Genomic DNA, 22,715 nt, shown 5'->3' with positions numbered 1-22,715 from the left:
TGCCAGCAAACATGACAAACAAACAGTAAACTCACTCGATGTTTTCTTTCTAGAATCCACACAATTCCCAGCGTTCCTATCGTGGACTGTTTCCAAAAGATCAGACAACAGGTGAAATGTTATCTGCAAATGGCTGGCGGCATGGGCAAGCAGGAGTTACAAGAGGTTGGTTGGTAACATTAATACAAGAGTTCGTAGCTAAAGTCTGGTTCTCATATAATCTCCCCGATCGTTTCTATCGCATCGAAGCGATTGGAAGCGATCGCGGGTTCTCATATGATCGTCCCGATCGCCTGGTATGAGCGAAGACCTACGAAAAACAATCAATTTAGCCCTAAATCCAACACAATGGCAGCCTTCAATGAAGGAACAAAACTCGTGGACTTCTATCTTCTCAGTTATTGCAGTTTTACGGCGAAGAAGGAAAATAAAAGCTAGAAGGATAGAACACGGGCGATCCAAGCGATCGTGATCGCCCCACTCGCCGCAGACGTTAGCGATCGTCTGTGTAATGTTTTCATATAATCGCCCCGCTCGCAAGCAAACTTTTTGAAGTGACAGAGGCGATAGAAACGATCGGGGCGATTATATGATAACCAGCCTTAATGGTGTATCTTCGCCGTTCGTCAGTAATCCTTCTCAATCTTGCCCAATCTCAACCATCCGTGTACCTTTTTGCTTTATTATTACCTCTTTGGGTCCTTTGATGTTTTTCTTCCTAATTAAACACTATAGAGCGGTTCTCACTTGAGTTTAATGATTGGTTTAAAAAAAACTCGCGCCACTTTCTCGACCAATCAGGAATAAAACCAAAACCAATCATGACTCGGTCGCGCACGTTTTCCTGCGCTTCGTGTCGGCTATATGTAATAGCTTCGAGTTTTGATTGGTCCACTGGATTGTCTGTGTCCATTGTGATTGGCCAGAGTGATTTCTGTGGTTTTAGTTTTACGACACTCAATCGAAAATGGCTCACGTCCAAAACTAGCCGACAAAGATTCAATTTGTTTTTTGTGTATTCTTGCAGGGTCTTGAGGTCATTGAGTCCACGAATCTCAAATACTTTTCCAAGGAAATGACGGCTGAGTTCTTTGCTCTCAAAGGAATGTTCCTTGCACATATTGGCAGGTAAAATAACCTTAGGAAAAAGCACGGGAAAATGGTGGGAGGGAGGGGTAAGGAAGTTAATTGACAAGCTTGTCTCAGGCGTAACAGTTTGCCGTGGAAAGGGATAGCAAAAGATGTAAATCATTTCAATAACCGGTCGTTTCTTAAACATTGCTTCATTATAAAAAATTTGAAAAAATTGTTGAAGGCATTAATTTTTTACGCAATTTTTTAAAGGTGGATAAAGACATCTCATTCTCATAGAGAAGTGAAAACTGTTACGCACATGTGTCGCTTGCGCAAACATTACATATAATGTAATATTTTCATGTTACATTGTTAGACTGTTTTGTCGTGCGTCCCTAGGTCTGAAGATGCAAACAAAGCTTTCTCCCAAGCCGTTCAAATGCAGGATTCACTTGTGAAGGCCTGGGCCCTGTGGGGAGACTACCTTGATGGGCTGTTTGTGCTGGAGAGGTGAGAAATGGATATTGGATATGGTTGAGTTCACGTCAGTAAATGACGATCAGAGCAGTTCACAAAGGGACGGCTATTTGTCCGAGTAATACGGGCAATATAATACGGGCAATATTTTCTCCCCTTATCCCATTGTTGCACGACAAGTTGCAAGAAAATGTTGTCTGTAAAACTTCGTATTTCAGCTCAGTTTAAAATTACTGTACATCTTTTATTCGAACGTTTAACCTAGGACTTCCTTTAATCTATATTACAGTGCTTACGTATTTCTATTTTGTTTTCAACTTGTTGCCATAGGAACATGCAGCTTGGTGTGTCCGCCATTGTTTGTTATCTTCACGCCTGTAGACACCAGAATGAGGCCAAGTGCCGCAAGTATCTGGCACGGACCATCTGGCTTATGACTTATGATGACGAAAAGGTCTAATATGAAGCGATGTCGTGTTTATTATTTAACTTGATATTGGAAAAATGATTTAATTGTAGGTTTTGTTATTCAGTGATCACTGTTTGCGGTAACAGGCCACTGATCACTCTTAATATTACAATTTGAAACACTGTTGTTTTCGGCTTGGGTGGGTTTGATTATTACATTTCTCATCATGTTTATAATGCTAAAAGCTTTGGTTTGTATTTTACAGGGGTCTATCTCTGAAGCAGTGGACAAATACTGTGTTGGTGTCCCCCCGGTTCATTGGCTTCCCTGGTATGTAACATAAGCTCACTTCTCCTCACTAGTAAAATTTTGTTGTTGTATGGTCTTCTGTGTATCACTGTTCTTCATGTATTTCTTTGCGTTGTAGGATACCTCAGCTGTTGACATGTTTGGTTCGCCGTGAAGGTCAGAAGATCTTGAATCTTCTTTGTAACATTGGCAGAGTTCATCCTCAGGTAAGTTGACTGCACTTTCTACTAACTCATTGCCCTGTTCATTTATTTGGTTAGGTGGCAATAACAGTTTTATCGTCAGTTTGTAACGTATTTTCTCGTTATGTAGGCCATGTACTTCCCAATCCGAACATTGTACCTAACATGGAAGATTGAGCAACGAGAGAGACGTAAGTATTCTAATTCACTGAGGACTCGGTCTGATATAAGTTGCCCATGTAGGTGATAGAGCGATTTTTTCACCTGTAAAGTTTGTTTGTTTGTTTGAGCATGTGAGGTAAAAGAAAATCGCGCAGCGTATTTTAACCAATCAAATCAAAGATGTTTCATTTCAGCCAATCAGGTTGAAAACCAAAATCAATCGTGATTTGGCCTCCGCAACATTCCCGCGCTTTCCGCTGGTTGCTTGGTTTCCCGCGCTTTCCTCCGTGTTTCCTCGTTTTTGTGACTACTGCGCATGCGCCAGTAGTCACTATTGCTGTCATGTCCGTCCCGAAAGTAAGTAAGTAACAATAGAGTATACTTCGGAGCCAATCAGCACAAAGAAATACAGATATGTGAGTCTCTTCGGTAACACTTCGTAACAACGATGGCCTACCGATGGTCTACGATGACAAACGAACATCTTTGTAGTGATCGATTACATGTTCGATTGCGAGGTCTGTGTTTTATATTTTACAACATTCACCTCTCACAGCTTTCGTATTTTGTTTCTAATCGAACAGATGAAAGGTTTCGTGAGAATTTTTCAGCTTTTAGGTCGGTATAGAAAGTATACGACAAATTTCTCGGCTTCGCTTCGCTCTCAGCTTTGGAACGGATTGTTCGATCGCGAGTTAAGTGTTTTTATATTTTACAACATCACATAGCGTTCACATTTGCTTCCAACCGATCAGATAAAAGGTTTGGTGAGTACATTTATGCCTTTAGCTCGACCAGTTATTAGTGTGCGACGAATATGTATTGTATTTTAACCTGATTTGACCACGCGTGATAAACAACACGTGCGCTTGCCGATACTCCAACTCCATAATTGTAAAGTACATTAGCCTCGTGTGAAGAAATTGAACCCCTCTTTAGGAGAATTTAGCCACTGCGGATGAATATTTCGCGCTTAAGTTTTAGGGGAATACATGATCCTCTCTCCCACTATGGTAATAATTAACAATTATTGGATGAGGTTGAGCATGATAGCGATAATTATCAAGGCCAAAGTTTCTGTTATCTGCCGAAGCCGAAGGCTGAGGCGGATAACAGAAACTGAGGCCTTGATAATTATCGCTATCATGCGAAAACCGAATCCAATAATTGTTTTATTATGCACATTCCTGAGCTGCACTTGTAAAGACAAGAGCGCGCACAAAACCTGCACAAAATCTGCAAAATCTGAATGCATAAAACTATTGTCTGTAGGTATGACGTCACTTCTACATATGTAAAATCTAATGTCTGTAGGTATGACGTAAGAGAAACAGCAAGCAAGAATTAGCTGCGTGCTTATAGCCAATCAAAATCAAGCTGGTGACACCAGTGTATAATAATATAATATTGTGTCCGTTTACGTTGCAAACAAATCTGAGCAAGTGCCTGCTATTGATCTCTACTGTCGAATTAAATCTTCTAGTGATCGAGAAACTATCGATGTGAAAGCTGAGGTGAATCATTACGAAAATTATTTTTTAAAAAATAATTACTCCAGAACTGTGATTTGTTAGATGTATTAAAACATAATGATCGTAAACCGTGGTAGTTCGATCAAATAAGCGATAAACTACAGTGTTCATCATTCAAGCCCTCGCAGCCTGAAGTTCAAGTCACGCAATCGCTTTTATACAAGTACTTTTACATATATACAACTCCACAGTACGCTTTTATTTGAGATTTTAGTCTTAATATCCGCTTTTTAATTGTAATTCTAATTGTAATATTTTACTAATATTGCAACCTTTATTTACTAAATTAAGCAATAATTATTTCTTTATTGCAAATCATTTAAGTTAAGTATTTACAGGTAATTAAACAACTTCCAGGCATAGAAGATGAATGAAAGTTTCCGGTTACAAACACAGTTTTTCTCGAGTGTATACAATGAAAAAAAGTTCTTTGATCGCCAATTATAAGGAAATGAACAAACAAATAACCTGCAGAGCAGTGTGCCTCTCATCAAGAAAGTGTGAAGTTTTTACCGATTACAGTAAAAAGAAAAACCCATTTGTATAGAAGTTAAAAAGTTCAACGCGGACACCTTTTCAAACACCAATAATATCTTGATGGGTTCAGTTGTAGATACTATGATATGTAGCTGAACACTATCCACTTGACTTCTTAAGATCAGAAAACGAGAAATCCAAACCTATTGTGCTTCTATTAAAGGCAAACCAAAAGCAAATATGAATTGTTCTGCAATGCTTTGAATAATTATGTTCTGTTCTTGTTACCTATAGATATACAAAATAACGATGTAGCAACTTCTGTTAAATAGATCTCACTAAGTTGTTGTATCATTCTTGTTTGATATTAAAGTTTATTAAATTAATTGAAACTGTTTTTGATTATCCAATAATTTTTGGGTTGTATTTTGGAGCCGATTACTGGTTACTTTTGTGGGAGGCGCAGTGGCCTAATCGTGGTTAGTGTGCTGAACTACTGATCAATTGCAAGCAGTCGGGGTTCGAGCTCTGGTGCGGCGTTTTGTTCTTGGGCAGGAAACGTAACTCTCATGGTGTCTCACTTCACCCAGGTGTTTAATGAAATGGGAACTGGCAAATTGACTGCTAGGGGGTAACCCTGCAATAGACTTGCATTCCATCCAGGGGGAATAGAAAAACTTCTAGTTAAATGCTAAGGAAACCGGGATAAGCTTCAGCCTGATGGGCTACTTAGCTCATATGCAGACTCTTCCTATTATCTTCTGATTACCACTGATTTATACACCATATAACACTCTGACCGACAGTTTTACAATAAATATAGCCGCATATATATGCCAATTCTACTTTTGTAATTTTCATCGTCTTAGCAGTAGTCACACGCGCCTGTAGGCGCCTATTTTTACCGCTCGTTTTATACTTTCCGCCTGTTCTTCCCATCTACAGTGTAATACTGATTCGCTCGTAGCTTGATCAAGGTTCTGTCTTCTTGTTTCTTTGATGACAACTTGTAACACATCAATTGTCAAAAGTAGCCAAACTGCTTTGTTTTTAACATTTTAGATAAAATGGAGGCCGCTGCAGCAGTCATTACAAGTCAGCGGACTTCCACAGGAGGCAGCAATAGCACCGCCTCCACAGAATCACAAAGTACGACTCCAGTTACTGTTAAAACCGGTACAACGGGTTCAGAAACAGGACAAACCGGTACAATAGCCTCGTCAACAGCAAGCAGAACTGCGGGCTCAACACCAGTCAGTTCTTCCGTAACTGGTATGTTAACGTGCCATGCACTTAGCGCTTCGTGTATGGTGCACAGAATGAATATCGTCAAACTGTTGAAATAGCATTTTCCGATCAAAAGCCCAATTAAATCATGACTAATTTAGTCAAAATTGCCATGAAGAAATTGCATTGAGGCAGAGGGCTAAGTTATTTTTGTTGTTTTGCTTCGGAGTCATTTATGAATTTCAATTTATCACTAACTGGTATGTTAACGTGCCATGCACTTAGCGCTTCGTTTATAGTGTACGGAATGAATATCGTCAAACTGTTGAAATAGCATTTTCCGATCAAAAGCCCAATTAAAATCGTGACTGATTTAGTCAAAATTACCATGAAGAAATTTCATTGAGGCAGAGGGATAAATAAGTTATTTTTGTTGTCTTGCTTAGGAGTTATTTATGAATTTTAATTTATTATAAGTTAAATGTACGTGTTTTTTTTTTCCAGCTGAAGCAGCAAGTTCCAAAACAGTGACCACAGTAAGTACAATGTTAATTACTTGACTTTATTCTTCAAAAGTCATCGATTATCTTATTCTAGTTCATGTCCTGGAATCATTATCGTTGCGTTGTTTTATCCAGTGTTGCGTTGTTCTTCATTTCAGACAACACCATCCACTCCGACAGCGACGACTCCAACCACACCGGTTACCTCTGAACAGGCTCCAGCATCTACTGCAGGCTCAGCAGCGACTTCTACGACCGCCAGCTCCACAACTCCAACAACAGGCACCCCACAGGGAACTGGTAAGATATTTATAGGCGTCCCACAATAAAATTAAGATAATTATGGGCACCCCACGCGAGACCAGCAATTTGACCGAGTGCCTGCGATTTTCAACCAAAACGGGTGTTAATTCTTCAACTGAAGGGTTGTCATGGAGAAGTCACTCCACGAAAAGCAACATTTGTACAGTTCCGCGTGTATTACGTCACTCGGGATTCCCGAGAACACGTGGAGAAAGGAGAAGGTTTAGAGCCGCCATGTTGGCATGATGTTGTGTTACGAAGGAAAGCTAAAATAAAATTCGCCCAACGCGACAAGGGTAAAGATGACACTTTTGAAGTGAATTGACTATGATTGACGTATGATTTTTTTGGATAATTTGGGTTTGTACATTTGCGTCACAAAAATTGCTCAGAAACGCCAGCAGAAAGTGGAAGTGTTTTTGCTCAGTGTTAATGTGTGCACCGTGTTGTCTACAGGCCCAGCGCCAGCCAGCAGTCAGAGCGACCCTGGAGCGATCCGAGCCACAGCCCAGATGTGGCGCTGTAGTAAGATAATGCACCTGCTGAGGGACCTTCATCCGACTCTTCTCTCAGCCCTTGAAGGGGTAGTTGATCAGGTACGGGTTTAGATTCCTTGGGTGTAATTTCACGACTTGATAACGGTTAGACTTTACCAGGACCTTTAGAAAAGTAATTGCTCTACTTGGACGTTAGGAAAAGTAGTTGCCGTTTCCTGTTGCCATGCTATATTTTTCGCAATTATTTGGCAACTTTCAAAAACTATATATACCGATTTGAGATTACGACCACTTTGTCTTAGCGGTAATACTTCAACAACCATAACCGCTGATTGGTTAATCGTATCGTAATCGTATATCGTCATATTGTAAGTCTGCCTTACACGCACAAAAAGTGTTAGGAATCTGTTCTGCAGTATATTAATTATAATCAGCAAATTACAATAAGCTTTTATAAATTGCACCAACACAACAAACTATATAACATGGTGTTGCTTACATCCCCTGACTGTGTATTAACAGTAAGTTAGCAGTATATCTGATTTTAAACCGTTATTTTTGTCATAGATGGTATGGTTCAGAGAGTGTTGGCATGAAGAGGTACTCAGACAGCTCCGTCAGGGACTCACAAAATGTTATCAAGTGGCGTTTGAGACGAGAGGAGATGGTAACCAATCCCTTTGTTATTGTTATTGTTGTTGCTTACCCCAGCCTTGGGAAGGATATATTTTTTGACGTTAAACCTGTCCCCGGGAATTAACTGAGCCTGCGTTCCTCAGAGAATGGTTGCTAAGTAACATGACGTATGCTCGTGACGCCATGTTGACGTTAGTGCTCTTGCTATTTTCTGATTGGATAATTAGATTCGGAAGCTTGTAGGTTCTCACATTATTATAATTATTATGTTTGGTTGATTTTTTTTATTTCGTTGATACCGTGTTCCTTGGTAACAAAATGTATTCTTTAATTTTATTTAATGATGGAGAGGGTGTGGTGTATAAAACATTTTCTTTTTCACACAGTTTCAGCAGCCCGCATCACACCCCACACGTTAAGCTTTGTAAAGAAGTTAGTCAGCACATTTGGGATCGGATTTGAGTCGGCCTCAAGTGTATCAAGCACCTTTTCATCGGCTGCATCCGAGTCCCTGGCAAGAAGGGCCCAGGCCACGGCTCAAGATCCAGTATTCCAGAGACTGAAAGAACAATTCTCTATCGATTTTGACTTCAGGTAAGCTGCATGAAATGTGTCGCTGATATCAGCGTTTAGATTTCGCTTTTGTTCACCAGTTAACAAGTCATTCCAAGGATGTATCTTCTTTGATTCATCACAAATACCACCTCAGAGCATTTCTAAAGTGTTTGACGTACCTTAATCTGTCTTTTGCATAAAAAAAGCCTTCAGGAAGAAGGGGTTGTTGGTATAATCCTATCTATTTCTTTATATTTTAGTCAACCAGGCTCCATGGGACTTCACAATTTGATTGGGAAGCTAAAGAAATGGATCAAGATTCTCGAGGAAAAAGCAAAACTTCTCCCAAAGTAAGACATGCCAGTAGACAGTAAATCGCGGTTTATAATTGTTATAATGTAATTTGTAAAGGGCGCTTTCCCATTGACGGCTATCAAAGAACTTATGTTTTTACGAAGTGCCGTATTTGGTCGTAAAAAACGTCTGTAACGTACTATGAGCTAAGAAAATGTTAGTAATCCGATGTAAAAACTAAGCCAATCATGAGATGGCTTGCGCTATTTTTCTCGCGCTTGCCGCCGGTTACAAGTTTCCCCTCCTTGCCACTGGCTAGACGTTTTCCCGCGCTGGTCGCTGACTGCATAGTTCTGCTTCGAGTTCCGATTGGTTTGCTGCAGCCGCAGTGATTTGCTATGTTTGGTGTTAGTTTTAGAACTGCGTTTCAATATTGGTAACAAATTTCTATCAAATAAGCATAGATTTTTCGAAGTTTGTTTAGGTCCTGACGAAACTAATTGTGAAACTCGCTGTTCCTTTATAGTTCATTTCTTCTGGAAGAGAGATGTCGCTTCCTCAGTAATTTCACCACATCCACAGCAGAAGTAGAACTACCTGGCGAGTTCCTTATGCCAAAGGCCAACACGGTTAGTTTAAGTTACAAAGTAATTTCTTCCCTTGTGAAACTTTGTCGTCGCTTTCTACTTAGAGATAAGGTTACACCGTGTGTCTGATGCAAGTACATTAGGTTCTAAGCTACTTTTTAGTGAATTAAAAGACGTGCTCAGACAGTTCAAGTTAAGTCCAGGAATAGTTAATGTTGATATCCAATGTCATTCTCCCCACAGCATAGCCCATACTACATCAGAATCGCTCGCTTTATGCCGCGAGTTGAACTCGTACAGAAACACAACTTTTCTGCAAGGCGCCTCTACATCCGGGGTAACAACGGAAAGGTAAGTTCGCATGCGACGTCATTGATAATGAAACTTGTAATAAACAATATTCAATTCGTTAGCTACAAGTTTAAATTATTCTGTAGCAACATTGCAATTCGAACAGGAGACAAAGAGAAGAAAGCAAAAAAATACTGAGACATTTGAATTCTTTTCAGATTTACCCGTACCTTGTGGTGAACGATGCTTGTATGACAGAATCAAGAAGAGAAGAGAGAATTCTTCAACTGCTGAGGCTTCTAAATCTTTATTTAGAGAAGAGAAAGGTGCGAATAATTTAGTTGGAAATGTTAAACTGTTTCATGTCACAGTTGAAGAGGGAATGATTGTAGAACTACACTCTTCTTTAGTCCCATCCCCTACCAAATGAATTAATCAATGTGGTCTAAAATCCTATTGATCGTTTTCACTCACGAAACCAGCGACCATATTGGTTTACTAAAACAAAAGATTTTTTGCATAAAAATAGAGTTTAATTCCCGGAGGAATGGCTTGGTTCACCAATATGGCCGCCATTCCTTTGTTTTGGAACACCAATATGGCTGCCGTGACATCATATGAAAACGCTCTATAGTGCCAGTTGTTGGACATACCGTGTGTCGCACCTACACCACCCCTCATATTCTCAGGGCATTCCTTGCCGATTTCAGACACGAGAATAAATTAAAACAAGTCTTATTTCTCTTTGTTTGTTTTCTCTAGGAGTCCTGCAAAAGACATCTCTTATTCACCGTCCCACGTGTTGTTGCTGTTTCACCTCAGATGCGACTCATAGAGGTAAGTCACATGTCACGCAATATTGTATAGAAAGTCACACAACGCTATAAAAGATACTAAAGGTCAGCGAGAATAAGCTTTACGAAGTCCTCCTAAGGTTATCCTGTAAATTAACAGACGACCCAATGGTGGTATTATTTCGCTAATATTTTTTTTACTCTTTTTCAGGACAACCCATCTTTCATTTCTCTCAGGGAAGTTCTCACTGAGGTAAGTTAGGTCCACAAAGTGTGCCATACCGCATTCACTCCGCAGTTGTCTCGCTTTCCCACTGCGGTTGAAAGCGCGGTTCTTGAAAAGTTTGAATACCTAACATGAACATTTTTGGGTGAGTCGACCTAGCCAATAGAGGGCTCGGGAATTTTCCACTTTGGAGCAATGCTAAAATGTTCTAAACCTCTCATAAGCCAAATGTATGCCTAATTTATTTTGTATTTACGCTTTCGCTTTAAGTCTAACAGAGAAAATCAAGTTTCAGACTAGTTTATTGATTGTACCCATTTTCTTTCCATGTAGCGTTGCGACAAGAAGCACATAGAATCTGATGCACCAATTGCCTTGTACTACGAGCGCCTCGCTTCCGTGCAGTCACGTGGCTGTCAGGTGACTCACCAGGTCTTAAGGGACATTCTTAAAGAGGTGCAGCTCACGTTAGTGCCAGAAATTCTCCTAAAAGAATGGGCCCAGTACACGTATCAGGACCCTTCTGACTATTGGACCTTCAGGAAACAGGTACCTTAAAGATCTCACGTGTGGCTTGCAGGGACCGCGAAGCATTTTTCTCGTTCGGGGGCTTTAGAGACTCTTCTCTTAGAAAGTCTATTTTTTTCGGAAATATTCCGCGGTCCCTGGCTTGTTTGCCAAAACTCTGTTAAAAAAACTAATGATAACTTTTGTTGTTACCCAGCTCTCTATTCAACTGGCTCTGTCGGGTTTTGCCGAGTTCACATTACACCTCACAAGACTGGGACCAGAAATGCTTCAAATCGCGCAAGACTCGGGCCGACTAACGATCTCCTACAGTCGCTTTGAAGTTGACGATTCTAAAGGTAGGGGGTTTTTTACCTCAGTATTTTTCTGGTGGTTATTTTTGGGAAAATGAAAACGAGCATTTAATCCTGATGTTGCTACTCTTACATCTAAGGTGAACTGGACGCGAACCGTGCCGTACCTTTCCGACTGACTCCGAACATTGCCGAGTTCGTGACGCCGGTTGGTGTGAATGGAGTGATGTCAGCGGCGATTGTATCCGCCGCGCGGTGTTTAGCCGAGCCTCAATTCAGTGTACAGAGCGTGTTGAGGGCCGTACTACGAGACGAGATGATTGCCTGGCACAAGAAGGTGAGCTATTAAACCACTTCATTGAGTGTATACTGTCTGAATGTATGTATGTCTGAAGTGGGTTATTCACAGAAATTTCAATGCTTTTTGTGCATGTGTGAGCTAATGGGAAAACCTAACAAACAATTTTTGGATGTCCTATTGTTCGAGTAGGAGTAGCAAAGCAAGTGTGTTTTCTACTGTAACACGGAGTAACTTGTTTTTTTATTCTGTTGAGTTGGAGTAGTGCTTTTCAAGTTTTGTATTCAAACCAAAACCACGTTGTCCGCGGCTAACACACTTTTGTTTTGGGCGTAGAAACAAGACGAGACCCACACCCTCCCCCTGAGTAACCCACCAACAGACATGGATAGTGAGTTGTTGATAACACTCGTGAATGGAGCAGTGACCGCCATCACGACAAGGTTACAAAGTAAGTGATGCAAGACGTACTTAAAATTGAACTAAACTCATCTCTTTGCACAGTAGTAACATACTTGACACAGTAGTAACATACTTGACACAGTAGTAACATTCTTGACACAGTAGTAACATACTTGACACAGTAGTAACATTCTTGACACAGTAGTAACATACTTGCTGTTTTGTAAACTAATCCTGATTTGGCTTACGCCACTTTTACCGCGCAACTAGCCTGTGAAGTTAAAGGGACTATGTCACGGAGATTTCGAAGATTTTTGGTCTAAACTGTTCTGAAATGAGTAGAAGCCAACCTAACCCATAAAAACAATATCTTTGAACATCTAAAGGAAGATATAACCTTAATTTGTGGATAGAAATCAAGCTACGGCTATAAATATCGATATTTTTTTTTAAGACGCGCGGAAACAATTTGAAAACGTTTGCCTCACGTTTTCAAATTGCAATCCGTTTCCATCCGCGCCATTCGCAGCTAATAATGCTAGTTAACAGTTTCAGTGCTCTAATATAGCAATTTTCAATAAAAATGGACTGTTATTTCTAGGTTTCAAGCGACACAAATATAAATTTTGGCTGCTCAAAAATCCGTGACATAGTCCCTGTGAAGAGGCTCTCTGAAATCACTTCACTTGCAGCCAGCTCCTTCGCGGCCCTTTCAGCCGGACCCAGTTCACGGCTACCGTGCAACGCGGCGCTTGCCGCCAGTTATTTGATTACCCGCGCTTACCACTGTTCACGTTTCTGCTTCGACGGATTAGTTTACAGAAGGTTTTTTTGCCGCAGTACAACCCAAAACTAGCACCCTTCCCCGCTCGTTCTTATCGCTATGACTTGCTTGTAACTTAAGTTCTGCCTTTGTCATTCTTGCCTTCTGTTCCTCCAACAATCAAATGCTCGTTCGTTTCATCATTTCTTATATACACATATACTCTCGCTATAGACCGTTAACCCTCTCATAAGTCTATATCACTTACTCAAGTAAATATCATGTGTTGATCTTTTCAGACCTAGCTCAGTACGAGGGAGGTGAAACCAAGGTGACAACTCTGATAGCTGCGGCCACGAGTCCTGATAACTTGTGCCGCATGGATCCTGCCTGGCATCCTTGGCTATAGAACACCTTTCACCCTCACGTGCATGGTGAAAATGAACTCGCCATCATCATACTCTACTGCTGGATCCAAGTACTATCGAGAAGAAGAAAAATTCTTCAAGAAGAAAAACGAAAGAGGAGCAATAATCATGAATGGACTATGCCGCGAGTGGTTCATCTTGAAAACATTCACTAACCATTTTCAAGTTTTTTCAAACAATATTTCGTAATCCGTCTCCTTCGTCAGCTTTAACATTCCTTGTTCGCTTACGGTTTATTTACACCTCTTTAGTGTTATTTTTACCTTAGTTAGCCATTATTTTCAGCTTTCTTGATGGTAATTTTGTAGCTCGCGAAAGACGGCTGAATATACCTTAACAAAAGAGAACGTACAGTGTAGATCCCTTTACACGTTTCTGTGTATTATTTGCAGGCTTGTTTATGGATGGATCTTTTGACACTGTAACTGTAGTTTCAATGAGAACAAATTGCGTACCCATTGTAGGAAATATTTATGACATTTGTAGAAGTGGCGATACTGTTTTTTTAATACTTAGCAACAAGCATTGTTGGTATTTTTATTATGGCCCAACAGCATAATATCCTGACCAACGAGATAGGCATTTCGTTGCACACGTGGATTTCTTATACAGGGGGTGAAACATGCAAGCTGATTACTTGTTGTTGCTTGTTTTATCTTGTGCTTTCATACATTATAGTATCATTTCTTTTGCTGGTAAAGTAGATGTCAAAAAATGTAATAGTCAATAATTTAATCACTGTAAATTTCCTTTGTTTTGATTTTTATTTTCACTCTTTTGTATAATTTAAAATTTTTCATTAAAAAATAAGTTATGAAAACCCAGTAGAAATGCACGTGTATGTACGGTTTAAATAATAAACAGTCCAGCCATATCCCCACTCTGTGCATTGCTGTTTGCTGTTTTTACTTGTTGCGTGTGTACGTTTTTTTCCCTGAGCATGGAACGTTACTCCTCCGCGGACTGCAGACTGTTGTTTTCCATTTATTGTTATCCCACAAGACAATGATTTGGGGACAATGCCCACTTTACAATACACATTTTTGTGATGCCATTAGAACAAATAGCCACACTCAGCCACGTCCCCAGCGAGTTTGGATGTGAGGTCACCCACCAAGCTTGTCGGGAGAGTTCGCACTCGGTTCCAAGCCTCCTCCGCTCAATTGCATAGCGAAAATTGGCCTGGAGACGAGACTGAGCCACACTGTGTGACCCAAAACAAATTGACTGTATTGCTTGATACTGTCTCATCGCATCTTTACATATTGACACACTCAATGCCATAGCACTGCTCCAGTAATTTATTCCTGATTTTGTTCGGTTTCATCATTTGTTGCTCTGCCTGCTTGTCTGGGTTCCAGGGCTTCTGGAAGAAGCAGCAGGCTTGGTTGCTGATGTTGCTTTACTTGGCCCAGTCCTCCTGGCAGCAATGCCTGTGCTCTGCTGCCCAGTGCTTGCAGCTGTCAATCTTTTTGGTTGAGGTGGTCTTTGCAATCTGGCTTGCTCCTTTTCTGCCTTCAGCTAAAATAACAGTAACGGTATATTTGAAGGCTAAAACTTTAGATTAAAACAGATCTGTAATGCATACAGTGTGACAGTACCAACGTGCTTATTGAGCATTTTGGTTTCTGCATTGTATTAATTGGCAAAATTACATGTCAGCTTATATTAATTTGGAACTGACACTGCTAAATGATCTCTGTTGCTCTAATCATTGGGTCCTTGATAAGTCTCGTTGGAAACCTAGATGTAGTCAAATATTAGCCTCACCCTTGCTTGATATCGCTTCTCAAAGTAAGCCATGTCTTCTTCCTCTGTCGTTCTGCGTGCCACTTGCCCTGTGCTACCCCCCATCCCATCCTCCAATGACAGCCCAGCCATACCAGCTTGTGCTCTAAGGAATGGATGATCATCAGGCCCTAGAAGATATAGAATGTAAGAAAGCTGCTTTTCAAGGGCAGACATGAAAAAATAAGGGACGGAGCTTATCCCGGTTTCAATAGCATCAAGTGACTAGGAATATTTCTACTCCCCCCTGGATGGGATGCTTGTCCATTGCAAGGTACCCCCCTCCCAACATTATTTCGCTGGTACCCATTTATACACCTGGGTGGAAAGATTCACTATGAGGGTAAAGTGTCTTGCCTTAGAACACAACACAGTGACCCCAGCCAGGGCTTGAAATTAGACCACGGTCCAGAATCAAGCGCGCTAACGATTAAGCCACCATGCCTCCCAGAGACATGAAGAATCATTGATCTCTTTTTGATTGGAGTTACCACCTACCTACTGGCTGCTCCAACATATGTAAGGGCGGCGGCCCAATTCCACTGTCATCCAAGCGCATGTAGCCATCCATCAGTGAACTGAAACCTGTTATTCCACCCATAGCAGCGTAAGGCACATCTTGTCCCACTGGGTGGCCACGAGATATCCGTTCTTCCTTTGTCTCTACAAGTGTCTGCAAAATGAAAAATGATTTATTGTATTAATTATATCAGTCCCGTGTACATGTAGATATTGAGTGATAACCTTGGATAAAAGTGATTGTGTCAGCATTAATTTTGTGGAACTGTTTGGCAGGGAATAATATGGATTGTGGCCAGTGGGGAGAGTAGGCCATATGTCAGCAGTGGAACACTAAGCCAGTGGGTAGGTGGGGTGGGGAAGTTGGGCCTCAAGTGACTTTTTTGTTGTTCTCAGGAAGGGGGTGGAGTGGCCAGCAAATTCTTGTGGGAGGGGAAGGGGACTGGTTGTGTCTCCATGTTCTACAATACTTAAATGTGACAGTAGGTATACATGTGAGTCAGAAGATAATGGTTGACTTCTGCTATTGAAATTTCTTTTGCCCACAGAGGCAGAGAGAACTTTGGTTTCAATGAATTCAAAGATACTTTATAACTGATCTGAACTACACCAACCTTATGAGCATAAGTTGGCTGTCCACAACCACAAGTGTAGGAACTTGTGAACTTCTTACAGGCACAGCCCTTTGAGCACTTGTATGGTACCACTTCTGAATGATCGTCAGCAAAGTGCTTACACTGACATCTGATTGGCTGAGTGCCGTTCTTTGGTACATAGTGGTAGCTCTTACATTTACAGCCACTAACTCGACAAGGAACTGGAATAGGTCTGGTCTGCGGTAATGTCTCATAATCAGTTTTATGTTGCTTGTACCTAGGGTTTGCAAAACGTTTTATTATTTTTGTATTTCTTGCATGAATGTACAAAATTTAAATTTATTATATCATTGAATATTTTACCTGTGATTACAGAAACACATTGTTTCTGGGCCGACCATCTTACAGTCCATACCGTTAGGTGCTGTCCAGCTAACAAACAGCCTGTTTTTCATTCTCACGGGTAGCACATTTTTCTTATACTGTTCATATTCTTCAGGGGTAAAGAGTTTTCCACCATCATCGTCCCCAACAATCCTGAAAAAAAAAATCTTTACTGAGAAGAAACTAAAAAGTCGTGAATTTCTTTTACAGAAAATTCTAAACTGCAAATGCAGCGGCATCTCAATGCACTTTCCCACAAAACTGCAGATTACTATAATACCTCGATCAACCTTAAAGAACTTTAAGTCTATCTTAAGAGTTTAGTACTTGCATATTTAATAAGCTTACTGCAGGTAGTTTAGCTTGCCAAATGTTTTTGGTACAATTTACTCTAAATTTGAGTCCCCATACCTTCGGTATTCCAAGTACTGATCAATAGAAGCTGCAGCATTATGATCCAGTTTTAAATGTATTCGATTCCCTGCCATTTGGAATGCAAAACGAAGTCAACCTACAGACAAGGAGTCGGAACAAAACGAGAAAGCTTCTTTCGTTTCTAAAACAACGGAAATCTCGGTCATATGAGCGACATGAAATGTCCTTCAGGTACTAGATCCAGTCTTCCCCTGTAGAAATCGTTGCCAGGCAAGCGTGAATACGAGGCAAAAACAAATTTGCAAAATTCAAATGCCAGAGGATGAAGTTGGTTTTCTTATGATATTCTTTCGAAATAACCAAAACTATAATAAATAACACACTGTGGTATGGCTCGACGGATTCCTTGGAGAAGACTTTGTCCAGATGTTGTTGCAAACAGGATCGAAGAAGCCAGCCAAGCTAGAATTTACCTTCTGCGTGAGACGGGCCCGACTGGGTTTCTTTTGAAGGAAGATGGTTTGGATCGAAAATTTAAGGTTTGCTGCAGTTAACAGCAGTTTCTTATCACTAGCAATGTAACTGTGTTAACTTAATTTATTTATCGAGTGTTACATGACGATTAGCTTTGACATTTGACTACAAAACAGAATTTTCAATTCGTACAAACAACTGTAAATTACGGTGCAGTTTGCTTCCTGAACGTGATGCAATGTAACTGAATGTAAGCTTGAGAATTTTTTATAGGGTACACGGCAGATCTTAGATCTCAGATATGCACTTTACATTATGTTTACACTTGAAAGCACATTATGCACATAACTGTTGTCCATTTTTTTACAATGAATGACGCGGAACAATGAATTTAAATTATCGTCATTGTTTTGCACAATTTTATTTACAAAATGTTTAGTGTTTATAAACTTAAATAGTCAGTTTGTCTGACAACACCGAGTAGGGAGACTTTCTGTTCCTTTGTATCAATCTAGTCGCTATTCGTCTTTAGATTTTAAATCTGCATCTGCAGTAATTACATTATTTTGTAACATGTTGACATGACACCTCTATTGGGGCCGATTTACACAGTACGACTTTTTCCCATGCAACAAGCTTACAACAGGCCTACAACATGACTTAGGACCATTAACACATGTGCACATCTTTCATAAAGATGTGGTAGGTTATTGACTAACATGACGCGATTCACACTGTAGTCATGGCGTAAGTGTGTCAAATGCAATAATCATAGGAAAACATTTTCCAACTTATTTTCCCTGGTATTGGTCCTGTTCGTGCATTTTTTAGTCATTTTCTGTAACTAAACTCCCTGTAAGACATTCATTCCAAGACGAACAATTGGAGCCGGCCTCAACAGTGTCCATTTTTGCAAGAGTTGACTAAATGATTGATGTATAGATATTTTCCTGTTCTTTTTTAGGTGTTTTTAGGTGATCAACATTCTTGTACTTGCCAAACTTTTACTAAGGAAAAGGAGTTATGTATGCACATTCTTTGGTAAGTTGACCTGTTGGACTACTACTCCATTCCTACATAAAATACTACATAAGTCTATAATTATTGTGCCTTAAATTTTAGCCCTAAAAATGATACTGGCTGATGTCTTTGGTATTTATTTTTTTATTTTTACACAGGGTGCTTCTCAAGAAATTCAGAGTACCCAAAGAAAATCAAAGTATGTAATGTCTAAACTTAGAAGAAATAAGATTTAGCTGTTAAAACACCCACTTATTAGAAAACACATTGTCATGTACAGTAGAATTATCCTGATTTCTTGAACCCTCAGCTTCTCAAAACTCCCGAATTCTCAAACAATTTTACCGTATTTATTTGATTAAGCGCCCAACCTCGAATAAGCGCCCACCTCGATTATGCACCCACCCTGTAGGTAGAAAAAGTAAATAAGTGCCCAGCCTCGAATAAGCGCCCACCCCCACCCCCTAAAAAAAGCACAATGGGAATTTTGATTATTGTTGAAGTTGAGATTTAAATTGACTAAGTACTACTAAGAAACTACCCCGAAGACCGAGTTTTTGTCAGTTTTTTTTTTTTTTTACTAAAACTTTCAATGAACATTTAAAATTCAGCATTGGTACACCTTCACGTTAAGTTATTATACATTGTTTTCTTGCAAAATAAACGTACTACTTGCTACAAGCGGTGAAAATTTAATAAGTGCCCAGCCTCGAATAAGCGCCCACCTCGAATAAGCGCCCACCCTCAAGGTCCAAAAATTTAATAAGCACCCAACGGTATTTCATTTCCACTGGTCAGGATAGTACTTCTCTGTAATTTTACCCCTGATTTCTGTAACCTCTCGATTCATTTACCGGTATTTTTGGGAGTGGAGGTTTGAGATATCAGGATTCTACAGTTACTGTACCTTCCTAGAGTTACATCAGAAATACTTACAGTAACTGGAAGCCCTCATAACCTATATAGCTCATGTCCAGTTTCTGTAAGATATGGAACAAATACCGGTAATAGACATATTTCAGTCAACAATTTTACCAGTAAATAAATGTGCTTGGTTGACTTTTAGTTATTTTTCAACTGTCACTGGTGGAGCGTGAGATAAATGAGGTCATGAGAGGAGGCTACTCAAGATCAAACAGAACAAAGAGAAAGGAATCTGAGAAGGACATGGCTTCTTCTGATGACAGAGAAAAACTTAAACAGAAACAAATTGATGAAGAAGATGTGTGTCCTATTTGTCAGGATGAGTTTCTACAGAAGCCTGAACCATTAACGTATTGCAAGTAAGTCTGCAAGTTGGACTCTAGTATATTGTGAAAGAGTTATTACACTGTTTATTTTAAGCTTCAATAGGGGGGTGAATAGGTTCCTGGATTGATGGATTTGGCATTTAAAACCTCATGGATTGTGGATTTTTGCGATAAACTTAGCGAAGTCAGTGATTTTGAAAATACAGTGGATTGTGGATTAGCTAAGGATTTTGGCCATGTTCCGATCTCTTCATGTCAAGAAGTTCGGATCATAAATTTATTAACTAAACAAAGTTCGGATCGCACTCTGGTCAGTCCTTGTCGGTATGTTGGCGGAATTGTCACAAAACAAGCAATGAAATGAAACTTCTTGAAAAATTGGCATTAAAAACAACATCTAATGTCTGTTGCAGTAAAACTAATCCACACAAAGTTTTCATGCAATGCGGATTTAAATTTGAACAAAAATAGTGGAACATGGAATTAAGCCAAAATCCACGGATCACTGGGATTTGCAAACCCCTATTCACGCCCCTCCTTCAATTATTAAATAAAGTTCTGATTTACAAACAAAGCATCTCTCTGATCTCTTGAAGGTATGGTTGTGGTAACAGTGTGCATATAAAATGCATGAAGATCTGGGCTGAACATCAACGCTCAACTGGCGAAAAAATTGTTAAATGTCCTCTCTGTAGAGTGGACTTTGGATCTTTTCAGGTAATTAAGCTGGTAATTAAAGCCGATGGTGATCTTTGATTTAAAATCCTTTTCCTGCTGCCGCGATTGTCTTACTTGCTGAGGATCAGTCATCTTTTCCATCCATGTGGCAGGAAACTCTATCTTGTACTTAAATTGATTAATTCATAATCCTTTAATATTTTTTTCTGGTAAACATTTTATATTTAGATTAGAAATTGAGGATTGTGAAGCCTTTATTTCAAACTGTTGGACTTTTCTAATTAATTTTTATATCATAATATTTCTGTTGTAAGGAATTGATGGATGAGTTTCATAAATCATCTCGACGTAAAACAAGGGCAGAAAGACAAGATCTTCACCTTGGGGCGACTTGTAAAAGGTGCAGAGTGTGTCCTATAGCAGGAAAATGTTACAGGTGAGAAACAAAGATGTCCTTTCACATGATGATGTGCTAAGTGAAAATGCAAAGCTGTGGCTGTTAGAATAATTGCAGGGTGCCCAAAGGTTCTTCTGTAAGAAATCTTGGGTGCCCAGCTCTTAGTTGCTTTCATGATAGAAAAGTTATACGTGTCGCCTGAAGGCAAAAGTAAGTCACCTGAGGCACCTGGGCACTGCTAGAGCACAGCCCCGAAATGTTCAGTGGCTAATGAACCACACAGTTCTATCCTGTAATTGTATTAGTCATTCTACCAATATATAAGCTTAACCACACATTTCTTCATGCACATGTTGTTAAAATTTCTCTTTGGTCCAAATTTTTTCTATCCAGTTTAATTTTTATTTCCCTGAAAGTGAAAGTGAAAGACTTTATTTAATGAGGGTGACCCGTGACAGTAACTTAAGTTACTGATAAACTTGGGGCCCTCAGCTTAAAATAATTAGAATGCTAAAAATATATTATTTACAATAAAATGCTAAAATACGATATTATTTACAATAAAATGCTTATTAATTAAGTTACTATTAAAAATGGCTACAAATGATAAAACTGGACTTACAATATACCGGTATTTTTGATTATGATAATGAATACAATGTGTAATGAATACAATGTGTGAAACAATGAAAAATAAAAATCAAACTGGTTTGAAAAATTTTAAGGCAAAGATAAATCTAACCCATATTATCAAAAACACATACATGAAGTTTTGTGAAAATTGGCTTACACTGTATGTCCTTCCTAGCTTGTGAGAAGTCAAGCTACAAAAATGGTTGACATTGGCTTTCCACAGCCCTGCTTGTAGCAAACATGTACTAACCTGCAAGGCAGTCTGTTTTGTTTTCTGCTGCAAGATAATCTCAGATCATCGAAAGCATTAAAAATAAAAACAACTTCAAGAGAACTGGAAGTAAGCACAATCAGTAGAGTGCGCAAAATGGGGCATGCAGTTTGAACAGATCCATCTGCAGGGTGTAAATTTAATAAAATGGGTTTTCCAAGCTGCCCCTTGTTGGATCCATCATTAGTGTGCTACCCTGAAGCTTACTTCATTTTCCAACTAAAAAGTCCAAAAATGTTACTTGCTTACCAGGCAAGTCATGTATTTAAGCCACTATCCAGACAGGAAAATCACTAACCCTGGGATTATATCAGACAGGGCTCCCTTTACACACTGGTCTGCTTTTTCCTCCCCCCCCCCCCCCCCCCCCCACCCTGTCACTCCTTGCGCTCACATCAGTCACTTCACTCACAGTTCTTCCTTACTGCATTCTTCTTGCATTGAAAAAATAGAGATGTTGTGAACAGTCTACATGAATCAGACAAAAGACTAACTGGTCCTAACTGTGTTACTAAGTCTTCTTAATGAATGTGCATCTCTTCACAGGTGTGTTGTTTGTGCAGATTATCACCTATGTCACACATGCTTTGCAACAGATACCCATATGCAACACAACTTCCAGTTCAGACAGGTAAGTAATACATTTCATGTGTAAATCAATAACTGGACACAAATTGACATCTTTGCCTTTTGTTAAAAGTTTCTGGTTAAGTTATGCATGACATCAAACATTATTTTCCGCACTGTTTGGCCATCAAAAACAAAGTTTAGCCTAGCCATGGCAGTTGTTTTTTTTGTTTCTCAGCAATATTTTGAATTCCGGAGTCTTAAGTAAGACCCACCCTTAAAATTTTTGTCTCAAGTGAAAATTGGTGTTCTGTGAAGATTAAGAAAGCTGTAATCCCACACCAATCTTTTCAACTATTTTTAGAAACCCAGTGAACGCTGGCATGCAGCTTCACGAATCACACCGTTACCAAATGCAGTCATAAGTGACTTACAGAACCGCGACATTTCTGACGGTGATTATGAATTGCTGCTACAACTTGACAGGTAGGACCAGTAGAGACAATTATATTTATA

General features: G+C 39.6%; 3 protein-coding genes across 7 annotated transcripts in view; 2 read left to right on the top strand and 1 right to left on the bottom strand.

Annotated features, from left to right (window-relative positions):
- LOC144659757 (transformation/transcription domain-associated protein-like) overlaps positions 1-22,715 on the top strand; it is a 79,317-nt gene that overhangs the window by 43,431 nt on the left and 13,171 nt on the right. The window contains exons 100-123 of one of the 4 annotated variants that reach the window (XM_078520254.1): positions 54-165; positions 1,028-1,128; positions 1,474-1,584; positions 1,882-2,005; positions 2,226-2,290; positions 2,388-2,475; positions 2,582-2,642; positions 5,685-5,894; positions 6,354-6,385; positions 6,511-6,652; positions 7,112-7,251; positions 7,720-7,819; positions 8,175-8,382; positions 8,604-8,693; positions 9,164-9,266; positions 9,468-9,575; positions 9,734-9,841; positions 10,278-10,352; positions 10,521-10,562; positions 10,869-11,084; positions 11,260-11,401; positions 11,497-11,693; positions 11,991-12,105; positions 13,119-14,127. The exons of the other annotated variants lie outside the window; for them this stretch is intronic. Of the exons in view, the coding sequence (XP_078376380.1) occupies positions 54-165; positions 1,028-1,128; positions 1,474-1,584; positions 1,882-2,005; positions 2,226-2,290; positions 2,388-2,475; positions 2,582-2,642; positions 5,685-5,894; positions 6,354-6,385; positions 6,511-6,652; positions 7,112-7,251; positions 7,720-7,819; positions 8,175-8,382; positions 8,604-8,693; positions 9,164-9,266; positions 9,468-9,575; positions 9,734-9,841; positions 10,278-10,352; positions 10,521-10,562; positions 10,869-11,084; positions 11,260-11,401; positions 11,497-11,693; positions 11,991-12,105; positions 13,119-13,228 (2,800 nt within the window). The 3' untranslated portion in view covers positions 13,229-14,127. Of the gene's footprint in view, positions 1-53; positions 166-1,027; positions 1,129-1,473; positions 1,585-1,881; positions 2,006-2,225; positions 2,291-2,387; positions 2,476-2,581; positions 2,643-5,684; positions 5,895-6,353; positions 6,386-6,510; positions 6,653-7,111; positions 7,252-7,719; positions 7,820-8,174; positions 8,383-8,603; positions 8,694-9,163; positions 9,267-9,467; positions 9,576-9,733; positions 9,842-10,277; positions 10,353-10,520; positions 10,563-10,868; positions 11,085-11,259; positions 11,402-11,496; positions 11,694-11,990; positions 12,106-13,118; positions 14,128-22,715 lie in introns of those variants that run through there. 4 annotated transcript variants of the gene reach the window in all.
- On the bottom strand, positions 13,991-17,101 carry LOC144659765 (protein FAM221A-like). Of its 2 annotated transcripts, XM_078520263.1 has the most exons (6): positions 16,946-17,101; positions 16,514-16,687; positions 16,169-16,427; positions 15,534-15,708; positions 15,018-15,166; positions 13,991-14,768 (listed from the first exon to the last, which is right to left on the bottom strand). In XM_078520263.1, exons 1-6 carry the CDS (start codon positions 17,020-17,022, stop codon positions 14,574-14,576), a joined length of 1,029 nt encoding a protein of 342 aa, XP_078376389.1. In that variant the 5' UTR covers positions 17,023-17,101; the 3' UTR covers positions 13,991-14,573. The 2 variants fall into 2 exon arrangements, with proteins under 2 accessions (XP_078376389.1, XP_078376388.1); XM_078520262.1 differs by lacking the exon at positions 16,946-17,101 and having other exon boundaries at positions 16,514-16,917.
- LOC144659768 (E3 ubiquitin-protein ligase ZSWIM2-like) lies at positions 17,299-22,689 on the top strand. The gene is made up of 8 exons (XM_078520269.1): positions 17,299-17,448; positions 18,348-18,424; positions 18,562-18,602; positions 19,470-19,686; positions 20,250-20,370; positions 20,646-20,767; positions 22,179-22,263; positions 22,564-22,689. The coding sequence occupies exons 1-8, from the start codon at positions 17,299-17,301 to the stop codon at positions 22,687-22,689; spliced, it is 939 nt and encodes a 312-aa protein (XP_078376395.1).

The sequence above is a fragment of the Oculina patagonica genome, chromosome 7 (assembly GCF_052425735.1).
Source record: "Oculina patagonica isolate OP01 chromosome 7, crgOcupat, whole genome shotgun sequence".
Taxonomy (NCBI): domain Eukaryota; kingdom Metazoa; phylum Cnidaria; class Anthozoa; order Scleractinia; family Oculinidae; genus Oculina; species Oculina patagonica.
Note: the sequence above shows the minus strand (reverse complement) of the source record. Positions and strands in the feature narration are given on the sequence as shown.